This window comes from Gopherus evgoodei, chromosome 1 (genome assembly GCF_007399415.2).
Source record: "Gopherus evgoodei ecotype Sinaloan lineage chromosome 1, rGopEvg1_v1.p, whole genome shotgun sequence".
Taxonomy (NCBI): domain Eukaryota; kingdom Metazoa; phylum Chordata; order Testudines; family Testudinidae; genus Gopherus; species Gopherus evgoodei.
The window spans coordinates 241,628,087-241,647,905 of record NC_044322.1 but is presented as its reverse complement, the minus strand read 5'-3'; the positions used below and the strand labels follow the sequence as shown (position 1 = coordinate 241,647,905).

General features: G+C 42.6%; 1 protein-coding gene across 1 annotated transcript in view; it reads left to right on the top strand.

Annotated features, from left to right (window-relative positions):
• The window catches only part of LOC115638950 (lymphoid-restricted membrane protein-like), a 63,399-nt gene that overhangs the window by 2,698 nt on the left and 40,882 nt on the right, over window positions 1–19,819 (top strand). Inside the window, 9 exon segments of the mRNA XM_030541124.1 lie at window positions 58–136; window positions 1,519–1,677; window positions 5,804–5,921; window positions 7,281–7,331; window positions 9,754–9,831; window positions 13,319–13,375; window positions 18,777–18,836; window positions 18,948–19,012; window positions 19,112–19,214. Of these exon segments, the coding sequence (XP_030396984.1) occupies window positions 58–136; window positions 1,519–1,677; window positions 5,804–5,921; window positions 7,281–7,331; window positions 9,754–9,831; window positions 13,319–13,375; window positions 18,777–18,836; window positions 18,948–19,012; window positions 19,112–19,214 (770 nt within the window).

Genomic DNA, 19,819 nt, shown 5'->3' with positions numbered 1-19,819 from the left:
ACTTGACTTTTTTTTTTCTTTTTCCCCTTAAACTAAAACTGGAAAAATGTCTTTCAGCAAAAAAGACTCCTGCTAGGATAAACATTACATCAGGAAGTTTAGAGGCCTTAGGTGGAGATGTGTCCAAAGGAGACCTGTAAGTTTTAGTCATGCAATACTTTTCTTAAACCTAATACAGTTGTTCTTCTCTAATAGGCCTAAACTCTTTCTGGAAAAAAAAATGGATGATGGGATCAAAGTGCATTCCTCTGCACTGTTGCTAGCAGTTGTTCTCAAACGTATTTGATTGTGCCCCCTTCTTTGTCTGTAGTAATTTATGCCTGCCCCACCAGCAGCCACCACTCTCTGGCTGCCCAGCTCTGAAAGGAGAGTGGAGAGTGGCAGCTGCTGGCTGGGTGCCCAGCTCTGAGGGCAGAGCTGCTGCCACCAGCCATGCAAAAGCAAGGGTGGCAATACCATATCATGCTACCGTTACTTCTCAGCTGCTGCTGTCAAAGCTGAGCACCCAGCCAGTAGCCACTACTCTCTGGCCACCCAGCTCTGAATGTGCACAGTAAGTTTGGAGGGGGGTCCCCACTAAAACTTCTCATGTGCCTCCCTTCCTGGATACATTCTGTGCCCCCCACTTTGAGAACGTCTTGTTGTTAGAGCCTCTTTGAACTTTGCAAAAACCTAGTTACACAGTCCTTGTTAAGAATAAAATCAGTGTTTAAAGTTCTATACAGAACTTGGCTTAACTTTTCAACTGCTGTTCATGTGCCTGCTTGTAACGTTTGCTGATTCCTCTTTTACCGTTTGCTATACTGAAACTTTGCTAATTCAGCTTTGGTTTGCTAGTGTTCACTGATGAACAAAATTTCCACTGTTAATTCTCAAGTGCTTTCAAAGTCTGATATTAATTCATATTAAAAAGTAGTGTGTTTGGGTCTGATCTCAAAGGGTGACCAGCCCTTAGTACTATTGAGTTTTTTTCCAACTAATGTTTGGGTTCCACTGATGAATAGCATCTTGATATTTATAGTGCTCTTAAAAATCATAATTTTGTGTTCAATTCACCATACAAAAAACATTCAAAATTGTGTACTCCTGAGGTTCCAGTTTAGGCATACATCTAGCTTTGAAATTTTCACTTCTATCAATTTTTAGAAATAAAGCTTGTGCTAATCACAGGCTTTCAATGGTGGCAGGGGAGGGGGGGATTTTTAAAATTTTATAGTAGATGCCAGTGACTTCTTATGAGAAAGTGACTATCAAACACTCACACCTTTTTATCCTGTGAACACTTGCACATTGAATATGGCCCCATTAATGGGATTATTACATCTGTGAAGTTATTCATAAGTGTTTTTGTAGGTTCAAAGCCTTGATTTGTGGATGTTGTGGTAGCATCAGAATAGAGCAATTGTCTACCAACTTAAAACTTGCCTGAACACAATTCTTCTGTTCACATTTTACCTTGTTGGAAGACGCATACTGAGGAAAAACATGGAATTATGATTTGTTTTTTATTGAATACAGGGAGACATCTGACTTGATTACTTGTGTAGCAGACCTTCAGTTCAAGAATCAGAAACTTCAAGAGGAGAACTGCAAACTAAAGATGACAATTGAAGCATTAGAGGATACCAATAATAGGCTAATGGAGGACAATGAGGATCTAAATAATCAAGTAAAAAGGTGGAACGCTTTCAGCACAAGTTCAGTAATTTTTAACTCCTGCTGTCTGGAAGTGGTGACCAAATTTGCAAAAACTCCCTATGCTGGACCTCATGTTTATTCTATAAAATTGGAAAAAGTGGTTCCCATTAATCTATCTAATAAGCCACTGAGGAGGAGGAAGAAATGGAGATCTATTCCTGTTTTTCTTAGTTCAGTATTTGGCTTGACTCTTTGTAGTTAAAGGCTCCGTGATTAAATGTTAGTCCTAGAAGTTTATGCCCACCCTACCATGCTGCCTCACTGTCTCAGTGCCTTTGGGGGAAATCCAGGTAGTTTGGCCCAGATCAGCAAAGAGAGATGAGTGTTGTGATGCTAAGCATCACAACGCCTGACTCTTCGATGCCTGGGAAACCACTGGAACAGTGAGAACCCCAAAACCTGAGTTAGGTGCCTTGGGTCTCTATACAATGAAGAGGTAGGCACCTAAAGAATAAAATTCACAAAAGCCAGCATGTGAGGCAGATACCTAGCTAATGGGAAAAGCTGGCAAAAGGTGGTGTGTTCTAAGCCCTGCCCTTCTCATGGGGTTAGGAACGGATCTCTGTTTGCAATCCAGAACCCCTCTCCTGGATTCAGGCAAAATGGACCTGATGGGCATGAGGGGAAGAGAAGGGGGAGAAGAGAAAAGAGGCCCTCACTTTAGCTCAGTGGTTCATATACTTAACTGAGATGTGGAAGATCCTGGGTCAGTTCCCCCACCTGCCCGAAGAAGGGATTTGAACAGAGCTCATCTCACCTCTTGAGTGCCTAACCACTGGAGTCTAGAGTGCTTCTCACTCTCTCTGGGCCAATTAATATTTTAAATTCTTTTTAAAGTAGAACCAGAGGTGAAAGTAAGCCGGTATGGAGGACCGGTAAGAAAAGGAGACTGGTTGAGGGGGGGAGAAGCCTGACCCCTGCATAAAAGTAGTTTAAACTCGCTGTTCCCTGAGTGGTTCAGCCCTCAGGGTTAGGAGTGGTTTCTGGCATCCTTGTTAATTTCACTCACAGTAGCTGGGGGCAGTGGGGATGGTGTGTTTGACCATGGCAGGGGCAGTCCTTGTCTGCCCCCGGGGATGAGGGGATCTCTCTCCAATACTAATATACACAACAAATACAAGCATTTGGCTGCACAGCTTAAATTCAGAGCTAATAAAAGCAGGTGGAAGGGGAAAACTCACTGTCACATTGGTTTCTCATCTCCTCCCTCCCCCTCCTCCAGCCAGGCTGCAGACAAGGCTCTGCATTCCTCTCCCCCCAGCAGGGGGTTCTCCTCTAGGCTCTAGTTTGCAGTAGGGACACTGGGTGAGATGCCTGCTGCTGCTGCCTGCATAAGAACAGTTTAAACTCAGCTGTTCTCTGTGCAATTCAACCCCCAGGGTTAGAAGCCGTTTCTGGCATCCTTGTTAATTTCACTTCCAGTTGTTGTTAGAAGGGCAGGAGGGGGTGTGTGACCATGGCAGGGGCAGTTCTTTTCTGCCCCCGGGATGAGGGCATCTCCTATACACAAACACAATCAAAATCAGGAACCATTTCCAAGTTCAAATCTATCCCATTCCCTCCCCAGCAGAGGATCATGGTTGTGATGTCCAAACCACTTGCAGATCCTCTTTGAAATGTTTCTGAACCATACAGGGAACAGCTGAGTTTCAACTATTCTTATGCAGGAGGCAGGCTTCTCCCTCCCTCAGCCAGTCTCCCTGCTGCAAGCTAGAGAGAAACCCCCACAGCTGCTGCTCAGTGCCAGGCAGGGAGAAAGCACGGAGCCTAATGTCGGCAGCCTGGGTGGAGGAGGAGGGAAGACGAGGAGAAATATGTGACAGTTTTCACTTTTTCAGACTTATTCTAATAGTACAGTTTTATTACAGACGGTACTGGTAGTAGTAATAGTAGCTTTATTTTCTCTATCTATGTCATGCAATGGGAAGGATCCATGAAGTACGTAGGAGAGGTGGGTTGCTTGCGATTGGACCATATGGGTAAGAAATGTAAATTACTTTCACCCCTGCCCAAATCCCAGGGCTCCCAGCCACCTCTGCAGCTGGTAGCTCTGGGGGTGATTTAAAGGGCCCAGCCCCTAGCTTCAGCTGAATCCCTGAGCCTTTTAAATCCTGATTTAAAAGCCCTGGGATTTAAAGGCCCCACCTCTTCCAATAGAGGCCACGCCTCTTCTGGCTGAGCCCCCTCCCCCTCCGCAGGACTCTGGAGTACAGGCAAGTCCTTTAAGTTACTTTCACCCCTGAGTAGAACAACTTCAATATGACCTACATCATATGTCATAGTCTAACGGCCTGAGAGGTGAGGAACCTCTCTACAAATCCCTTCTGATTATCCATGGGGAGAATCTGAACTGAGGTTTCCCACCCAAGATGTGGGAATCCTAACTGTTGGGCTAAAGGTACCACCCATCTCAGCCATTCTGGGTACCATGAAGCAAGTTCCATGCATGTCAAATGTATTGGACCCCACAGACACAAAAGATACCCCTCTGCCTATCTCTTTTCAGTTTGCAGAGTGTACTGGGCTGGGGCTTAGGTGCCCGGGCACCTACAGCGAGGCAGCAGTGTGTGTGCCGAGAGGTAGAAATTTGGGCAGCTCGGAATATTTTTCAGGGTTAGTTGTCAACCAAGAGCAGGTTTTGTGGCTCTCATTAGTTCTGGAGACTGGGACTTTGCCTAATTCTAGGATTTTTGTAGGTCTGGGTCCTCTCTGGTCCTTCCACAGGGAGAACAGAGCCTGAAAGACCTTCAAAGTGGTAGGTTTCAGAGTAGCAGCCGTGTTAGTCTGTATCCGCAAAGAGAACAGGAGTACTTGTGGCACCTTAGAGACTAATACATTTATTTGGGCATAAGCTTTTGTGGGCTACAGCTCACTTCATCGGATGCATTGAATGGAACATATAGTAAGAATGAATATATATATATACATATATACAGAGAACATGAAAAGGTGGAAGTTGCCCTACCAACTCCAAGAGGCTAATTAATTGAGATGAGCTATTGCCAGCAGGAATAAAAGTAACTTTTGTAGTGATAATCATGATGGCCCATTCCAGACAGTTGACAAGAAGGTGTGAGGATACTTAACATGGGGAAATAGATTCAATTTGTGTAATGACCCAGCCACTCCCAGTCTCTATTCAAGCCTAAATTAATGGTATCTAGTTTGCAAATTAGTTCTAGTTTAGCAGTTTCTCATTGAAGTCTGTTTTTGAAGCTTTTCTGTTGCAAAATTGCCACCTTTAAGTCTGTTACTGAGTGACCAGAGAGGTTGAAGTGTTCTCCTACTGGTTGATTCCTGGTGTCAGATTTGTGTCCATTTATTCTTTTAAGTAGAGACTGTCTGGTTTGGCCAATGTATGCAGCAGAAGTTCATTGCTGGCACATGATGGCACATATCACGTTGGTAGATGTGCAGGTGAATGAGCCTCTGATGGCGTGGCTGATGTGATTAAGTCCTATGATAGTGTCACTGAATAGATATGTGGACAGAGCTGGCATCGGGCTTTGTTGCAAGGAGTGGTAACTGCCATATATCAGCAGTGTGCTTGGGGAGGTCATGTCTGCATACAGATAACAGGAAGGGGTTGTGGTCACACCACGTACACGTGCCCAGCTAGGTCATCCCATCAACAGAGCTAAATAATATTACAGGAAAATGACTCTCACTGTAGGCCTCTGGCAGGAACAAAACATTTAGTGACCATGGAAACAAACAAACACTTAAAACAGACTCTGCTTGTATCTAATTGTGCATTTGATTATAAGTTGTAAGTTAGATATGATCCAAGAGCAAGACTGTAAGTGCTCGGGGCAGTCCATTGACTATTCCTTGGCTGAATGAAGGTAACAGAAGCAGCAGAGGCCCTGGTGGCATGGCAGGGGGATGCTGAAATAGAAAGCAATGAAAAATTCCGTAAAAGGTCATTCCTTAGCCCAAAGTGCAATCTTAAACCTAACTCAACTGGCAGATTCTTGCTGTCTGCCTTAAAGCATGCCAATGAGGATGAATCTCTGGGGGCTCTTACTGTGTCCAAAAATACTATGTACATAATAAGCTTTAAAAATCTAATGCCTGTGGCTTTGCTGGATTCTTCTTTCTGCAGTGCCCAGCAGACGGTTATGAGAGCAAAATCATTAAAGGAGGAACTGGAAGAAATGAAAATTAGCCTGAACATTTCAGAAGAGAAGAGATGCAATATTGTGACCCAGCATAAACAGCTAGTAGGTCTTCTGATAATGTATAAAAGTAAGAAGCTGTACTGAGGGAATGAGCTGCCTACCATTATAAAATCAGGAAATTATGTTCCCTTAATATGGCTGGTAGTTCATGTAGCTTTGGAAATAAAACTCTTGTGTTGTCTTTGCCTCTGATATATGTTAACTGCCTTTTTGCAACCTCTCAATTTGGGGCACAATGACTGAAATAAACTTTTGTTTGCATCTTTGTTGCTCCATGTAACACTAATACTGTCTGGAAGGGATATTGTTGAGGAAGATTAACCTTTTAAAACACAGCAGTGGGTATTAGGAATGCCTGTGTTCATATTCCTGGCTCTGCTGACACTTTTTTTTTTTTTTTTTGTATGGATCTTGGGCAAAACGCTTGGGGCCCGATTCTCCTTTAATTTACACTGAAGTCAGTAGAATTATACCAGTATAAAACTGGTGTGAGAAGAAACTTCACTATCCCACCTGTATAATCGGAGTAATACCTCTAAAATGTTGAAGTGTAACTCATTAGTGTTCATAAAGCACTTTGAGATCCTCAGATGGAAGGTTTTATAATTTCAAGTCTTATAGTGAAGTAAATCATTAGGAAATACTTACAACTATCCCTATCCGCACTTAAAAAAATCCTCTGGTCTTGCATACAGCTAAATTTGCAGAATGTTTGGTGTTGTAATCTGTAGCCACACCTGTCTTTAAATTGGTTGACGTTCCTCTAGTAATTCTAGTGCTCTGTGCAGCTCTTGTGGAGTCTGCAATTTAGATTGGCATTCTCTGGTTCCCCGAGAGAGAGAGAGATTTCTGCAGATAGCTAGAATGAGATGTAAGTCCTTCTTTAGCGGTGCTCAGATCTTTTTCTTGACCTCCAGAGGTATGAATTCCCCCATAATGCTGAGTGAGGAGCACTGGTCAGTTACGTTCTCCCCACGCTGTATGATGCCTGTAGATATAGACTAGAACTACTAAAGTTTCATTGTGCAACCAAAAAAGGGACTCCACTAGAGTGGGGGGGGGGATATTGGGGAAAAAACAATATGAAGATGCCTGCTACACTTTTTACTTTATTACAGGAAACTATCACAAATGTCACACATGCCACATCCTTTAGTAGACTATATTGGTCACAATGTTCATTATTATGTTGCATTATTCCAACAATGCAAACCTCATCTAGCGTCATTCTAGCCATCTGACTTTTTTTGTGGCTCCTTAACTTAGTGGTTCACCAGATCAAGGCAGAGTAGCTTTGAAACTAAGGTCACCCAAGTAATTTGATAGTATCCTATGACTATTCTAAACAATGCTACCTTTAAAACATGGCAAGCTGACTCTTCCTGTATTCTCCTTAACCAGGAAAAAGAGAATCAGTCTCTCATCATCAAGATTTCTTCTCTTCAGGAAGAGGTACAGTATATATAAACTTCACCGGTACGTGTATTCCTCTAGTTAAACTGAGCATTTGAGGAATAGATTTTTTTCTATTCTTTCAAGCCTGAGCTATTACATAGCATCACTGGTTATCTTCTACAACAGAAGCTTCATAGTGAGTCATGAGTTTCCAAGAGGCATTACATTTCAGATTCATCTGGCAGATGAGGGAGAATAAGGGTTGGTTTGTTGGGGGAGAGCAGAGGTGGTGGTTCCCTACTACTTAGGATCCAAAGATGTCAACTCCAGATGGCCCAAACACTGAAATAGTGTCTATCTAAACTCTTGCCCATAACATGCACTTCTATTTCACCACTCAACTAAGATCTGGATTAAGAACTTTAGGTGGAAGTGTTTACCCCAACTAAAAGGCAGTAACTGACTTCTGTCCATCAATATGTCTGTCACTGGCTGTGACCTATTTATGTTGAGAGACCGCCCAAAAGTCTGCATAATGATCATGGCTTAATGGTGTTTTGGGGGGATAATAGTGTGTGTTTGGGACACTCATTTTAAAATAAGGTTGCTGTTGTATCTAACTGGAAGGAAACATGAAGATCAAGACAAAGGTAGTTTAAATATTTCATTATAAGTAAAGTAGAATATTTTATAACATACTTTTCAGGAAATATGGCTTATTCGTGGTGTGTGTGTGTGTGTGTCATATATATATATATATATATAGAGAGAGAGAGAGAGAGAGAGAGAGAGAGAGAGAGAGAGAGAGAGAGAGAGACAGAGAGAACGCCATAGGGACTAATGACCCATAAGACACAGTGCAACAAACAGAAGAAATATCTCACGGATCCAGAGAATTGTCCTGTGCTGCTTCACCAGGCCCATCAATAGAACGTCCAAAACATGTCACTTATCCAATCAATTGCAAACCTCTTAGAGTAAGTCCATGCTGTTAATTAATAGTATGGCCAATTGATTGACTATCCTTGTGGCTTACTATGAGAAATGTTCAAGAGACCAAATAAGGAAACTCAGCCAAATTTATTGTCTTAAAAACAAAAACAGATGGTACAAAGACATACTTATCATCCTCCTGTGAAGCTAATCTTCTCTTGCAGCATGTTCACATTATGCAGAAGGTGTGCTTCAAATATGCAAACCAAAACCATTTTCATTTATATTACGGCTGTTTCAAGTTTAAAAAGCACTCTGTCATTGAAGATCCAACTGACCAGTTCCTTATTTTGTTGCTTTTTACCTTTCCTTATCTCTAGTCTAGATACCACATCCCAAACCCATAGAGTGTAGAGGTACATCCCAAGCTGTGCTAGGACATGTGTATTTTGGCTTTTACAGGATTCCTATTGGCTAATGCAAAATCAACTTTGTAAAGTGTTGTGGGATACTTGACATGACTGACAGGAATTGTGGGAAGAGCATAATACATTAATATAACTTCCCAAAACTATATTATATGCATAATGTGTGTTGGCTAACACTGCAGGGGAGGGAGGCATGCAGGGGTATGTGTGATGGCAGCAAGTGTAGACCGACCCACAGTAGCTTTAGTGTAACCATACAGCACAAACGTCAGTGTGGGTTAGACACCTGAGTATGTACCCAGAGTGCCAGGTGGGCATATGCTGCCATGATTTCACTGCTATTCATAGGTTGGTAAATTAAAGCTAGCTTGGGTGTGCTTAGATAGGTTGCTGTCAAGAACTTGCTCCAAAGTGTACTGTCTTTCAAAGTTTCAAGAGCTGCCTAAAGCTTCTGGGGAGAGATGGGGGTGATACGGTGGGAAACCTGATCCAAGTGTCTTGAATGGGGTGAGTTTATAGTATATGTCCTGAAGAAGACAAAACTCAGGATTGTGTTGGCACAGAGACAGTGCCAATAAAAGTACATCAGCGCCTCATGTTGGAAAGATCAGTGTTGCAGGGCAGCAAGCAGCCAGAGCTAGCCGGTTTGGTTTCTATGCAGTAGACACTGTAGGTGTCCACATTATAAGGCCAGAGGTGTTGTGGGGGTGGCGGGGGGAGAGAGAGGCAGGGTTTGCTTGGTGTGAAGATATTGACCATCTCTCTCTTCTCCCCCCCACCCACGTCCTATTGGAGTATTTTGGAGATGCCAGTCAGTAAGGAGCAATTTGAGAGGAGGAAATCTTACTATCAATCTCTCTCGACAGGTCATCCAAAATAATACACCTCTGCCTCGATATAACACTGTCCTTGGGAGCCAAAAAATCTTACCATGTTATAGGTGAAACCGTGTTATATCGAACTTGCTTTGATCCACCGGAGCATGCAGCTCTGCCCCCCAGAGCACTGCTTTACTGCGTTCTATCCAAATTCTTGTTGTATCGGGTGGCGTTATATCAAGGTAGCTGTGTATTTGGTAACTCTTCTTCGCTATGTCTAATAGTTTGCATTTTGATCAGAACATTAGGAATGCGTTGGATACAGATGGCCTTCAGAAGAAGATTGTGGAGCTATCCAAAGATGCAGCTGAGCTCCAAGTAAGCACTTTAAACTTAAACTTCTTCATCACTGATAAGAGACTGTTCACCAAACTAGTCCTCTATTTACTCTGAGTTCCACAGCTCTCTGACACTGTCTGCCAACACAGGATGTGATGTGCTGGTAACAGCCTGGGTTATGGATGGTGCTATCTGGGTTCTAGCAGTGTTCCTGATGAGCCATTTTATTCCTTCTTCTCCACCTCACTGCAACCTCATTGAGAAGAATTCTTGTCTGTACTAGACCAGTTAAGGTCACAGTGCTAGAAATGAAATAAAAAACATAAGTAAAGCACAGTGTAGATGGGCTAAGGGAGTCTGTGGGAGTTTCAAAGCTCTCTTAAAGGTTAAGCAAATACCATGACAAATATTGTGGAAAAAGAATGAACCTTTTTATCCTGAGCACTTGTCTCAACTAAAGTTACATATGAATATTGCAGGCTCTTGGTTCATGACAAATAGTTACATAGATTATGACTTAAAGATTTTTTTAATGCTCCAGGTTGGCTACAAGATCAACACCTAGAGCAGTGGTTCTCAGCCAGGAGTATGTATACCCCCAGGGGACATGCTGAGGTCTTCCAGGGGGTACATCAATTCATCTAGATATCTACATAGTTTTACAACAGGCTACATAAAAAGCACTAGTGAAGTCAGTACAAACTAAAATTTCATACAGACAATAACTTGTTTATACTGCTCTATATACTATACATGGAAACGTAAGCATAATAAATGAACTGGAATATAAATATTTGATAATTATATGGTAAAAATGAGAAAGCAAGCAATTTTTCAATAACGGTGTGCTGTAGCATGTCTGTTTGCCTGATTTTTTGTAAGCAAGTAGTTTTTAAATAAGGTGAAACTTGGGGGTGCACAAGACAAATCAGACTCCTGAAAGGAGTACGGTGGTCTAGAAAGGTTGAGAGCCACTGACCCTGCTGCTGATATGGTTTTAAGTAATAGCCCGCCTGAGTCTGTCAAGAACAAGTCGTCTTTGACAGGGCTACTGAGCTTTGGATGGGGGTAAGCTGTACACATAAAAACTTGATTTTTAGAAAGGCTTTTGACAGTCCTGTATGACATTCTTGTAACCAAACTAGGGAAATGTGGTCTAGAGATTAAAGAACTGTAGGTGGAAAAAATAGATGAAAGACTGTACTCAGAGTAGTTATCCATGTCTCATTGTCAAACTGAAGGGGAGCACCTAGTGGGATCCCACAAGGGTCAATCATGGGTCTGCTTCTACTCAATATTTTCATTAATGACTTAGATAATGGAGTGGAGACTAGTATTACACAAATTTGTTATGACACCAAACTGAAGGGGCTTGCCAGTGCTCTGGAGGACAGGATTATAATTTAAAACTACCTTAACAACTGGGAGAACTTGATCTGAAATCAACATGATGAAATTCGATAAAGACCTGGGCAAAGTACTTCGCTTAGGAAGAAAAGATCAAACGTGCAACTATACAATGGGGGTATAACTTGCTAGATGGGAGGTCTGCTGAAAAGGATCTGGGAGGTCATACTGAATCTCATATTGAAGGAGTCAACAGTGTGGTGCAGTTGTAAAAGGCTAATGTCATTCTGGGATGTTTTAACAGGAGTGTTGTATGTAAGGCACAGCAGATAACTGTCCCATTCTACTCAGCACTGCTGAGGCTTCGACTGGAGTACTGTGTCCAGTTCTGGGCACCACGCTTGGGACTCCCTCCGATTTGTCCACATCTTTCCTGGAGGACTCCAGAGCAACAGAAATGATGAAAGGTTTAGAAAACCTGACTTAGGAGGAGAGGTTTAAAAAAAAAAGCTGAGCATGTTTAGTCTTGTGAAAGACTGAGGGGGAACTTGGTAATAGTGTTGAAATAGTTTAGAGCTGTTTATAAAGAGGACACAGTGATCAATTGTTCTCCATGTCCACAGAAGGTAGGACAAGAAGTAATGGGCTTAATCTGTAGCAAGGGAGATCTAGGTTGGATATTGAGGGAGGAAGGGACTTTCTAACTCTACGGATAGCTTAACTCTGGAATAGGCTTCCAAAGGAGGTTGTGAAACCTCCAATGGTGGAGGTTCATAAGAACAAGTTGGACGAACACCTGTCGGGAGTCATCTAGGTTTCCTTGGTCCTACCTTAGCACAGGGTGCTGAGCTGATGACCTCTCAAGCTCCCTTCCAGCCCTGCATTTCTGTTGTTCTGTGTTTTGTTCATAACTGTGATCTAAAATATCCCTCAGGGCACAATGAGAGGAGTCCAGGCAGTGTCATCCCACACAACTTGTAAACGAGTAAAACTTCCATTGATAATTCATAAATGTGACACTCCCCAGGGTTGTGAGGCATCTCGCCACAAGCGCCCCTTAGCTTGAGGCAACCTTGTTTGTGCCTGCTCTGAACCCAGTTCCCTCAATCCACCAGCCTCTGGCAAAGCAAGAGCTACCTGCTGGCCTCGCTCCCTCGGTACCGATTAGTGAATGGCCAACACTAAGCCCTGAGCCCTCTCCAAGCATTCCATGGTAGTGTCCAGTTCTTTATTTGCTGAACACTCTCGGAAATACCAGGTGTCCTGTTTCCAAAGAAACAGCAGGTGCCAGCCTGTATGACTCAGCTTAGGACCAGAACTCTGCTTTACACCAAAGCACTCAGATATATGGTGGCAACAAGAATAAGTTTATCATCAAAGACCAGGGATCTAGGAGCTCTTGAGTCAAAATATTGGAAACCAATAGTTCTATGTAAATCAAAATCTTAGTACCTCTCTAGAGACAGATTAGCTAACAGGTTAACCTCCTGTCTAAAGTTTCTCACCCAAAATTCTCTGCAGCACTTTCAACCAAGGCTGAAGGAGACCCCACTTTCATAGGTGCAGGATAACAGGGAATCATCTTTGCCTTCTAGAAATACAAAGTTCACTGTCTTTACTCATGAACAGGACAACTCCCTCCTCCCCACCCGCCACAGTTTTTCTTCTGCAAGCTTCTCTCCTGTTGACTTCACATCTTGGTTAACATCTGACTTTGGATGGAAATGGGCATCCATTGTGTTTACATCCCAACAGAGATGCATGTTCCTTACCTCTTGATTGGAGGGAAAACCTGTATTTATTTTTTTTTTCACCTTTGCTAGTGACTGATACCTTGACACAGATTTTTTTTCAATATATAGACAGAATTTCTGGCATAGCATTCACACACATTTTTCACAACCATATTAATGATCCTGTGACACTGGATTTCATTTGAGGCCTTACATGACATTCTGTGGTCAACTAATATGTACACACTGGACTCAGCAGGCTCTTGTAACTCCTCTACACCCCCCCCACCCCCTGCTAGTTGGCATTAAGAGATTTTTGGGTCACAATATAAGCTTATGATGCCATTTCCCCCTTGCCACTAGTTGGTGGGGCTAAAACTGTAATACAAGCCACTTGAATCTGCGTGCCAATAAAAGGCCTTTCTCTAATCTTTTTGTCCCTTCAGATGCGAGTGCACATTTATGAGAACACTGTGGTGAATAAAGATGCAAGTCTATTGAAGGTTAGTAGCTTTTGTGTCACGACTGTATTGATTGAAATTTCTGAACATGGGGCACTTTAACTTATGGGGAAAGCTAATGAAACCATTTTACTGTAATAGTTTAATACTCTTTTGTGCAATAGTACCTTACTCCATGACTTCACTGGGCCTATGAATAGATCAGGGATCAGCAACCTTTGGCACACAGCCGGCCAGGGTAAGCATCCTGGCGGGCTGGGCAAGTTTGTTTACCTGCCACGTCCAGAGGTTTGGCCGATTGCAGCTCCCACTGGCCATGGTTCGCCGCTCCAGGCCAATGGGGGCAGTGGGAAGTGGCGGCCAGCACATCCCTCCGCCCACGCAGCTTCCCGCCGCCCCATTGGAACTACAGCTAGTGGGATCTGCGATCGGCCGAACCTACGGACACAGCAGGTAAACAAACAGGCCCGGCCACCCAGGGGGCTTACCCTGGCGAGCTGCATGCCTAAGGTTGCTGATTCCTGGAATAGATGTTACTCAAGATAAGTTTTTCTACCTCTTCTGGAGTCCGCTGTTTTTGCTGGATATAAACAAGCCCCTATGTCTTTAGGGCCAGATTCCAATGCCCTAACTTAACAGACTATATTCTTTGAAGCAGATGGGAAGAACATGAATGCCCAACACTTTAGCTTCTAATCTAAAGACTTTAAAAAATCCTAAAATGCTGAGATCACTTTTTTTCAGTTTAAATGATCTTCCATGGGCTATTCCTCACTGGGTAAAATGTGGTGAATTGCATCTCTGCCTACGAGCACATTTTCTCTTAGGTTTCTCTTTTTAAAACTCAGCTTGAGTTATAGGGGATGCAAATGTAATTTAGAAGCCTGGACCTCCTTTTGGATTCTCAAATCAAGCTAATGTGCATGTCAAAAATCTTGGTCAATATGTATTTCATCACTGGTTCAGAAAACATTCTGACCACCAACGTTTCTACAACAAAGACTGCACATGCATTTTAAATGTGATGAGATTCCAACTTAAGAGTAACTTACTCAATAAATATTGCAGTAGACAATTTGTAGGAAAGGTGCCTCAGGCAAAGCTTATGTTCCCTAGAATGGCAGAGACTTAAAATTCTAAAATATCCTCATTGTTGATTTACAGCTCAAGTGATTCAAAGCCTCTGTGTCTTCTTTAATCTGTCCTTCTTATGGGTTATGTTCACCCAGTCAACTGACCAAATAGAAACTGGATTTTGAATGCAGTCTGGTGGACTGAGTACTCCTGCAGTGATTGATCCACAGAGGAACTTGCATAAATTGACTCTACATTGTGGATAAGGAGTATATTAGAGAAAATTATGATTTGCTTGGACACATTGACATTTGCAGGATGAGCTACTATTCACAAAGTAAACCACCCCTATGGTGCCACTAACATAAAATAAAAGGTATTGGAGTAAGACCAATTCTCAGTTAAATGTACTACAGCAACATCTAAGTATTACTATTCTCCCAGGCTGTAGCCACAGGAAACATGCGAGGATGAAAGTTCAGCTGTTCTCTATCTTCTGTTTTATTTTGGTGATCTTACAGGCTTAGAATAGACTTTTTTTTTTTTCAGCAACTTCCTTTTCTTTGCTCATTGGTGCATAGGTTCTCAGTGCATGTAACCTCACTTTTTTAAACAACTATTCTTGTGGTTTTAAAATAATAGTAAAAAGGGACAGTGTACCAAAAATATTTCATGTTGCTTCAGCTTTAAGGAATGCTCTGTAGCTGAGCTTCTGAGTGTGTGAACTGTTAATGTAACTGTAATACATCTTAGAAACATGCGTAGCCAAATAAACTGTCAGTAAGTTGCCACTTTAACTAATTCTACATTTTAAACCTGAAATGTGAAACAGTTCCATCAGTGCTTCCCTTAGTTGATTTGATTTTTTATTTTGCATTTGTGCAGCTCTCTTTTCTGCGCATACACCTGTAGAGATCTGAACAAAGTGGGGAAAAAAAACTTTTGTTCATAAACCTTATGCAACCTGTTTGTTCCATACAGAGTCTTAAGAGACAGAAACAGCCATGGTATAAATTTGGGGTTTGTTTATCCAAGTCATCAAAGTTTCAGGGGGGTAGTTTAATGTAGTGGTGACTGCTGTCATAAACTTATATACCAGATATAGGCTGGTTATGTAGCTTGCCTATTAAACACACCAGATGTGTTCATCCGAAGATGCTTTAATATTTTGGTAGGTATGGTTGAGGTTCGTTTAAAATGAGGTATCTTGCACACAGTGCCACTTAGTGGCTTAACCAAATAATATAGTTTAGCATTCAATTACAGCTGAAAGAACGAGTACTTGTGGCACCTTAGGGTACGTCTACACTAGGGGATTATTCAGATTTTACATAAACCGGTTTTGTAAAACAGATTGTATAAAGTCGAGTGCACGCGGCCACACTAAGCACATTAATTCGGCGGTGTGCGTCCATGGTCCGAGGCTAGCGTCGATTTCCAGAGCGTTGCACTGTGGGTAGCTATTCCGTAGCTATCCCATAGTTCCCGCAGTCTCCCCTGCCCCTTGGAATTCTGGGTTGAGATCCCAGTGCCTGATGGGGCAAAAATCATTGTCGTGGGTGGTTCTGGGTAAATGTCGTCACTCATTCCTTCCTCCGGGAAAACAACAGCAGACAATCATTTCGCGCCCTTTTTCCCCGGATTGCCCTGGCAGACACCATAGCACGGCAACCCTGGAGTCCGTTCAGCTTTTTTTTTTTTTACTGTCACCGTATGTGTACTGGATGCCGCTAACAGAGGTGTTACTGCGGCGCTACACAGCAGCAATTGTTTGCTTTTGCATGATAGCAGAGAGGGTTATCAGTCATTCTGTACTGTCTGCTGCCATTGTAAATTGTCAGTAAGATGATGGTTATCTGTTGTTCTGTACTGTCTGCTGCTATCATGGGTGCCCTCCTTTATGGTTTCTAAAATAGTCAGTCCTGCCTAGAATATGTGGCAAGTGTACTAGAGAAGCAGTGTATCAGAGAGCACAACTGTTCTGTGTCAGAACCTGCAGAAATGATGAGCTACATGCCATTCACGGGGGGTGCCCCTGCAACAACCCCACCCCTTGCTTCCCTCCTCCCCCAACCTTCCTGGGCTACCGTGGCAGTGTCCTCCCCATTTGTGTCATGAGGTTATAAAGAATGCAGGAATAAGAAACACTGACTTGTTAGTGAGATAAAATGAAGGGGAGGCAGCCTCCCGGTGCTATGACAGTCCAGGCAGAACATTAAGCAGTGCGGAGGAGAGGAGCCCAGCATCCCGCTGCTATGATAGTCCAGGCAGTACAGAATCTTTTCTTTACACAGGAAAGGGAGGGGGCTGATGGAGCTCAGCCCCCAGTTGCTATGATGAGGACGGTTACCAGCTGTTCTGTACCATCTACTGGGAATGACGGGGAATCATTCCTATCTTTACCCAGGAGCCCCCAGCCAGCATCACCTGAGGCCAGCCAGGAGCACTCACGGACTCATGACAAGGATGGCTAGCAGTCCTACTGCACCATCTGCCACCAGGAAGGGGAGAGGAGCAGATACTGCTCTTCACTGCCGCAGCATTGCGTCTATCAGCAGCATTCAGTAGACATAGGGTGACATTCAAAGAAGTCAAGAAACGATTTCTTTCCCTTTTCTTTCACGTGGGGGCCGAGGGAGTAAATTGTCGAGCTATACCCTGAACCACGCAGGACAAAGTGTTTGAACCTACAGGCATTGGGAGCTCAGCCAAGAATGTAAATATTTTTTGGAGACGACTGGGATAGCTGGAGTCCTCAGTGCCCGCTCCCTCCCTCCATCAGCGTCCATTTGATTCTTTGGCTTTCCATTATGCTTGTCATGCAGCACTGTGTAGCCTGGAGATTTTTTTCAAACGCTTTGGCATTTCGTCTTCTGTAACGGAGCTCTGATAGAACAGATTTGTCTCCCCATACAGTGATCAGATCCAGTATCTCCCGTACGGTCCATACTGGAGCTCTTTTTGGATTTGGGACTGCATCGCCACCCATGCTGATCAGAGCTCCACGCTGGGCAAACAGGAAATGAAATTCAAAAGTTTGCGGGGCTTTTCCTGTTTTACCTGGCCACTGCATCAGAGTTCAGATTGCTTTCCAGAACGGTCACAGTGGTGCACTGTGGGATACCGCCCAGAGGCCAATACAGTCGATTTGAGGCCACACTAACCCTAATCCGATACGGTAATACCGATTTTAGCGCTACTCCTCTCGTCAGGGAGGAGTACAGAAACCAGTTTAAAGGGCCCTTTTTATCGATATAAAAGGCCTCGTAGTGTGGACGGGTACAGCATTAAAATGGTTTAACGCTGCTAAAATCGGTTTAAACGCGTAGTGTAGACCAGGCCTTAGAGACTAACAAATTTATTTGGGCATAACTTTCGTGAGCTAGAACCCACTTCATCAGATGCATTAAGTGGCAAATACAGTAGGAAGGGGTGTGTGTGTGTGTGTGTGTGTGTACACAGAACATGAAAAATGGGTGTTGCCATACCAACTCTAATGAGACTAATCAATTAAGGTGGCTATTACCAGCAGGGGAGAACTTCTTTTTTTTTTCTTCGTGAAAATTAGGATGACCCATTTCAAACAGTTGACAAGAAAGTGAGAGTAACAGTAGGGGAGAAATTAGCATGGGGAAATAGGTTTTTCTTTTTTAAAAACTACAAAAATACTCTTTCTTTTTGCTAATACAGACTAACAGGGCTACCACTCTGAAACCCATTACAGTTGGTAATTAGCTTCACTTTGGCCAAATCTCTAAGTTCCTGTACAGTGCTCTTAAAGTATTTGAAATAGGCTAAATGTGTGGGGGAGGGTGTTCATTACTTTTTGACATGTTTTGTTAAAATTCTAGACTAAAAATACCCCACAGCTATAAGCACAGAAGTTTTAGAACCAAACCACCTAAAAGTTCTAATCACTTGTTTTGTATTTAACCTTCTACTACTTGCATCTCTAAAATGCAGTAAAAAAAGAATACACAAGCTGTGAAGAATCTCAGTAATGGGAAGAAAGGGTGGGGTCTAAAGGGAATGGGGAAGGCCTCCAAACTTTGCTTTCTATTTAGGATTGCCTCACAAATACAACTATGTACGTTTGGTTGGTTTTCCAAATACAGAAAGTATAAAACTATGATGTGTTTAAACCCTTCTTTCTTTACCCTTATCTCTATCCTAGCAGTGCTCTGACCTCTTTGTAAAGCTCTGGAAGATCATGATTTGAAATTCAAATTCTAACAGCATAACTTGATAACTTGTCAAGCAAGGGAGTCTCATGTATAGTGTGTAACTGAAGTAATGCCATTTACTTCATTTCAGCATGCTAGCCACTAGGTTCTGTGCCACTAACTCTCTTTCCACCCAACCTTTGCAGAGAGACTTGGACATCCAAGAACTGAAGTCTACCATTGTGGAATACTCCTCTGTAATAGAGGTAGAGTAGTAGCTTTTCCTTGTGGGAGCATTTGAGAAAAATACGGATTTTTATAAGTTCTTATTCTGTATAACAAGTGAATTTATGAACTCTCTTTGGATGTGATTGTAGACATTACGGGTGGAAAAAACTAAACTGGTAAATGATATGCAACAAATGCAGCAAGAGCTGATTTCGTGAGTATCTGAATTGGGAATTCCAGTAATTTTCCTTTCTCAGGGAAAAAACTTGGTGGATTTTTATGTAAAATTTTTGCTGTTCTTTTCTCCTTCTAGAAATGGCATAGACTTCCCACTGATATACAAATTTAACAGCAGCATCCTTGAAGGGACAAATTCATTGCACAGTGAATTGGCACTTGCTCAACAATCTATAGAGGTATGAAACTGTTTGAACACTTCAAATTATGTACATGTCTTGCACCACTAATAACTTCCTATATAGGAAGGACTCTCATGGCTCAAAACTACCTTGGGTTATGCACAGAGGGACTCTTGGTTCTGAACAGATAGGCCTGGAGTCTGAAGTCCCTAAATCACCAGACAACTACTGTACTGGCAGCACAAGCTTATCACATGCAGCAGGACCATACCCATGGGCAGAGAATGAATGGGAAGGAAGTAGAGACATTGGTTAGTCTGTCTAGCATCTAAGGTCACTTAAACTTAGCAGAGGCACCAAGATTTATCAATGGGTGTCAGTTGTGGTGGTTTTTGTAATGTGGACACTTGCACAAATAGTTTGTTTACCAAAAAATGCAGTTTTGTCAACCCAAAACTGTTTTGCAAACTTGACACACATTCAATAAATAGCTTTGCCAGGAATTTCTTCTCAAGACTTCGATTCCATTCATAAAAGAGGAGGAAGGGAAGGGGGCCCAGTGGCTATTCCTTGTGAGCTTGAATGACTATGAATTGTCTTTGTGAATGACAGTGAATAGTCATTGGGCCAGGGAAAGTAAGTGATTCCATAGCCTGGTAACT